This window comes from Ischnura elegans, chromosome X (genome assembly GCF_921293095.1).
Source record: "Ischnura elegans chromosome X, ioIscEleg1.1, whole genome shotgun sequence".
Classification (NCBI taxonomy): domain Eukaryota; kingdom Metazoa; phylum Arthropoda; class Insecta; order Odonata; family Coenagrionidae; genus Ischnura; species Ischnura elegans.
The window spans coordinates 107916815-107922814 of NC_060259.1; the positions used below are offsets into that span (position 1 = coordinate 107916815).

Below are 6000 nucleotides of genomic sequence, written 5' to 3' on the forward strand. Positions count from 1 at the left end.
AGCCCTTATCTTTACTAGTTATGCGAAGCAACTGCCTCCGGAATGTTAATGACTCCCCAGCAAATTAAATACCACACATTTCAAGCACAGGCTAGATTGTACAAGCTCCACACTCCATACCATAATCCGATACGTACCTTGTGACATGACGAGTCGGGGGAGGCGAATCCGCTCCTCGGGTCATCATCGTCGTCATCATCGTCATCTTCGTGGCTAGGGGCATGGGATCGCGCAGCTGCAGCGGCCGCCGCCGCCACGGCCACGGACACACTCGGAGGGCGGCCGGTGAGGCGGAAAAGGCGGCCCTCCTGCACCACCAAACCCCTCGCGACAGCACGTTTCACCGATAACCGCAGCAACGAAGACAAATCCACATCCTCACTCTGGTCAAGGGCATGAGACTGCCGTATGTATCTCTCGATACCCTTCAGTGCTGAACCACCACGTTCACCCAATTCACGCAACGCTTTCACTATCACTTTCGACAAGTCAGTCCCCTTGGTAATTTTCAATTGCCTACTGTTCACACCAGGATCTTTATAAGAACACTGACCTTTATTTATCACTCTTAAGACTGCACCCTCTTTCACAGCCAATTCCAATTGTTCGGCAATGCATTCATCACGAAATTTGTGATGCTGACGAATTGCGTGAGAAATTCTTTCCAGAGACGGTCTCTGCTTCTGATGACGAATCTTCTGAATTGCATCTAGTATCCATTTCAGCCAGGTACTGTGACTTACATGCCCCATCGGGGCTTCGTGGCTGTCCCTCATGGCTTAGGACGCACCGTACAGCGGGACTCGGCGGAGGGAGTTCTACGCAGCTGCACCCTTACCAGACCGGCCGCTCTGGGACTACCGTCTCCCCTGGCAAATAAGGCCGGTGGCGCGAATGCCCCTACCCCGCCAGATTTCCCTTCATTCCGCCATCTCTAAGTTGGCGAACAACCCGTCAGCCATGGAACTATAATTCCATCAATTGGGTCCTCTGTTCTCAGAAAATTGCTCACATCTATAATCTTCCGATTCACCCACACCGAATTTCAATACCAGTTTTTCGATTCCTGCGGACTGAAAGCAGAAAAAATTATAAACACAAAATTCACAGCAACAGGCGTTGAAAAAAACCTTTATCCTATAGCTTTACATCAACATACGACTCAAAAGCATTTTTGAATTACGCGACACATTAACAAATACGCACATTTGAACATAAACAGCAATACAATAATTACAGCGAAATGACACGATAAAAAGCAAGTCAGGCCTAATGAGTCAGTGCTTAAATCAAACACGCCCCCGAGCGCTATAATAAATAACGGCCTAAACCGCCTACTCCAACAGAAACGTAAAACAGCAAACTAGTACAGTGAACTGAGTGACATACTCAAAACAGAGCATTAAAAGCGAAGAAAACGCAAGTCCCTCAAGTCCGTCATTAGCTACGACTAAATTTATCAGACTTCCTAAGGGCAGAGTAGTGTAAAATATACAACTATATTGTTGGTGAAATATCTAGCCGAATGACGACACGTAGAAGAGCTTCATATGACACTACTTAAAATTATAAATTAATCCCATTCATTAGATTTGTCCGCCATCTTGGGCGGTGGACTCGAAAATACCACTACAGAAGACACTACTGAGGCAGAATAAACAGCAACAATGAAGCATTTTCACTACCGCCGTAATTGAACCGAAAAAAATCAACTAAAACATGCGTAAATGCACGGTCACTGTAGTTACACACTGTAAAAACAAGATCACTCACGTAATCTTCACGCGTAAAAATTCCCACACAGTATTTTCGAAGGCAATCAGCACACATTAAACAATGAAAAAAAATCAGAAATAAGTCACTCACATCTCCGACGTCGTTAAAACTAAAAACAGCATTCCACACAACAAAGTCACATCACTCATTCTTAAACTCATTAACTAGCTTGACGCCTCCCCGCGACGAGGGAACGGGCTTATGTTAAAATGGCCACAACGATTTGAGCGCCCTTCCATCACGTTTGTCGTCAATTCCATTTGGATAAAAAACCTTGAAATACACGAAATGTTAAGGCTACAGTCAAGAAGACATCAAATGATAACGAAATAATACCGCACAGAGTAACACGAACCACATTCAACAGCGTAAAAAACTACAATTCAAAATATTGGATGATGCACCATCAACAATAAATGGGGGAATAGTGAGTTACTAAATGATGCCATTGGTCTTTAAAACAACATATGAAAGAAGTAATATGATATAAAATTAAAACACAAATAATGATCGATTCTATGCTGCTTGGATATAGTAAATATATGTTATTATCCTATAATCATAATAAGAAATGAGAGATCGCAAGTCAGTTTACTGGCGACATCTGTTGACGTGCGGCAAAACTACTACGACATCGCTCCCAGCCGGTCGGAAGTTTCCTGGGGAGAAGAGTTCGAAAAGGCGGTGCAGGTGAATCGAATTTGAGAAATAGACAAATGAATTATGCCAGACTAAAAAAGGAAACCAAAATTTCTCACAACATTAATAGAGATCTGAAAAAATATCAGACGGAATAGTATTAATATCAGCCAGATATTTCTTAGAAGGCTCTTAATCAGGGTCTGGGGTGCTTGGGGGCCCTCCTTTCGGGACACCCCCGGAAAAATTTAGGAAATTGCATGCCCGGAAATAGATTTTGACGCTATTCCGGCTCTTAAAGAGTAGATAAAATATTAGAGAGTCCATAAGGTATATATAGATGTAGATACTGAAGTCTGGATTCGCACTTTAATAATAGCTCGCACTGGCAATAGCTCGTGTAGTAGGCAAAAATCGGAATTAATCATGAATATGGTCACGCTACGAATGAAGCGATGTCATTAAGGCCTTAGAGACAAAAGCATGTCAAGCCTAATAAGAGGCCTCGATTTTCCAATCTTACACTTATGATATAATTTTATACTTTTGATATTATTTTGATGCTTATGACCATGGCCGAATTCTGGATAAATCAACTAAACGCTATAAAAAAAAATCATCAACATTAAAAAATCCGCATTAAATTGGAATACGATTACGACATAATTATATCTTTAGCTAACAATAGTTCCTTTTCGGGATTTTCAGGATAGCTTGATTGGAATAGATTATATGTGTAATAAGGTGTGATTAAGAGATCACGTAAAAGCAAATACCTCGGTAAACCATTTCGAGACCACAACAAGTGCACTTATGCAGAGAGGTATTTATAACAGGTGTGCTGGTATCCAGTGGCGTAACTAGACATAAGCATTGGAGGGGGGATGGGCGACCTCCCTGGCAACAAGGTGTCCGGAACATTTTTTGAAAAGTTTCATACCTGGAAATACATTATATATCATTTTATCACTTAGAATCTAACATGAAGCAGATGCAGTTATTACATGTCAATTCTAGACAATAGTTTAAAATATATTTTTTTTTTCTCTGAGTGTTTGGGGGGGATCTATCCCCCTCATAGTTACGCCACTGCTGGTATCCGATGGGAGGGTGATTCAATAGTGTGGATAACTTGGAGAGGCCAATCATTGCCTTCTCAGGGGCTCACTCGATTTCACTTAGGCCAGGCCTGAGAAATAAAAAAATCCTTTGAATCAATATCTAGCTGCAAGCATACTTCTTCTCTCCAGAGCCCTGCCGAACTTCAAAAGTAACACACTACTAATATTAATTTATTTCAACCACCATGGAGGTAGCTTTGCTGATAGCTGAACTTATCAGTTTACATAATTTTATAAATCCTACCACGTGTACTTTGAATTGAATTTTAATCCTTAGCCACGCGGCCGAGCACTGAATGCCTTCGCTCAAGGGCGTTTGTAAGGTATTGAGCCTCAACCCCCCTCCCTAATGAAAATTTCCCATCATAATTCGACACTACCCGCCGTCGCTAAGAGCTATCGTATTACTTCAAATCCATCAACTAGTGCTATCTTTCCTTCCAAATTATTTAATGGCACATATATTTTTAATGCAAAATATCATGGGGTGCCCTTATTTTAAGGTTACTAAACCTAACCTTACCTTGAACCTCCCACTGATAAGATCTAAATACGTTACTGTCTTCAACCAATAATTTATTTCGCTCGACCCAACATCTTTGAATCCGTAGACTTTACCGTATCGGCCAGATGATTTTCTCCACTAAGAGTTCATTTTTTTCATTTAAGTGATTCCGATACGGAAGTAGGTATTTATGACCAGTATATAATATGTGGGTAATATTCTAATATCGCTCAAAGAGCAAAGTGATTTTCCAAAGGTTGGCACACAATTATACTACGACCTTCTTCTGATTCCTCGCTCCAAAACACGCGACCAAAAGAAATGAATGTTGTACAAGTACACTTAATCGCTTCGCTTACAATGCGACTACTGATATACTCTATGCATTCTTTGACCTTTTCCTGATGGTCTGTTTTCCAGGCCAATAGTTGACGAATATTGGAAGATTGTTGAAATGAATAACTTTAATGAGAAATTTTATTTTAGCCTTCTTCAATTATCTCTTGTCCAGCTTCCTTGATGCGCAATTTTAAGGAAAAGCAACATTTTCTGATCGACGCATCATCACATTTCCACTCGTGGATTTAATACATGGAAATCGCGAGTGTTGAAACTTATAAGATTCATAGCGGAGTCACGGAGCGTTGCAACATTTCGCAAAAGAAAGATTGCCTTCATAAGTAGTTGGCAAGTTTTTCCTTAGCATGAATGTGGAAGTGTAATTTGTAAGAATGCGCAACATATTTATGACCGTAAGCTCTGCAAGTAGAAATCCTCTTACATGCTGAATGCTGGTGATTGTCACGCCCATCGAACACCCTAGAGGTGGCTTGCAATGTTTTATGTAGATAGATAGATACATCTACATCTACATAATACCCTGCGAGCCACCTCTAGGGTGTTTGGCAGGGGGTGATCAATCACCAGCATGCAGCATGCATTTGGACTCCCACATGCACACCACACCGTCCAAAAAACGTCCTGTATAAAAACAAATAGATATAGTTAGAAGAAAGTGGAGCCTGTTCAATCCGCGTCAGCGTGAGACACTGACTTGGAGGCAGGTGCAACGCAACAAGCTATTCAGAAGTAATCTCCTTTCCCAGCAAAATTGCGTACACTTCGCAATTTTGCAAAGGTATTATGGATAGGTATAAAGGTATGAAGGGACTTCACGCTTATAGCAGTTTCTCATACATGCTGATATCATCATGAACTATATTAACATATTCGCTGGAATAATGAAGCTGGGCAGCTAATTGCCAATGGCGAATACGTCCGAAGACAGGGAATGCAAATGCCAATTAATGCTAGAAGGAATAATATTTCCAGACGGAGATGTTATCACTTCTCACTTTCATGGGCATTTGAATTACCTTGCATCGGACATAGCACGTTCACTGCCTTTACCACAGTTTACCTTTTGAACGAAGCAAGAATGCAATGGCCCTATTGAGGCCTGCCATTATATGCGTTATTGCATTCAATGATTTCATCGTCTTTTATCTGTAACCAACGACCTTAGAGCATGGTCCTTTACTTATTGCACTTTATCAGAGACATGCACTTTTTGCTTTTGCGATGAAACAGACTTTTCTGTTGTAAATGTTCACCATAATAATTATGCGATTAACGTGAGGTTTGTTGCTAATATACGAATGAAACTAAGGGCAAGAGGCCTATTACGAACGGCTTACCGCATGCGGTGAGATACCGCCTGCGGTATCATACCGCCCCGAAGCGCGTTTACCGCCCCCGAGCGATTACGAGTGGCCACCGGTCGGTATCATACCACGGCTTAGGGGTCGGTATGATACCACGGCCAGCTACCCCGGTGGTGAGATACCGACCCCCTAATGGCGGACGTCTGTTTACATTTTTCGGGTCGAGCTGGCGTTTTTAAAACAAAATATCCGACGATAGAAACTCGGAAGCTATCATATTTTGTGTTATTTATAA

The 6000-nt window shown here is 41.5% G+C and overlaps 1 protein-coding gene across 6 annotated transcripts in view; it reads right to left on the reverse strand.

Moving 5' to 3' along the window:
• Nucleotides 1-2196, reverse strand: part of LOC124171440 (histone acetyltransferase KAT6B-like) — a 129742-nt gene extending 127546 nt beyond the window's left edge. For 3 of the 6 annotated variants that reach the window (XM_046550612.1, XM_046550614.1, XM_046550610.1), the window contains exons 1-2: nt 1867-2196; nt 138-1073 (exon numbers count right to left, since the gene is read on the reverse strand). In XM_046550612.1, coding sequence (XP_046406568.1) covers nt 138-776 — 639 coding nt within the window. In that variant the 5' untranslated portion in view covers nt 777-1073; nt 1867-2196. The other 3 variants (XM_046550615.1, XM_046550616.1, XM_046550611.1) reach the window with 3 other exon arrangements.
• Nucleotides 2197-6000: the final 3804 nt, after the last annotated feature.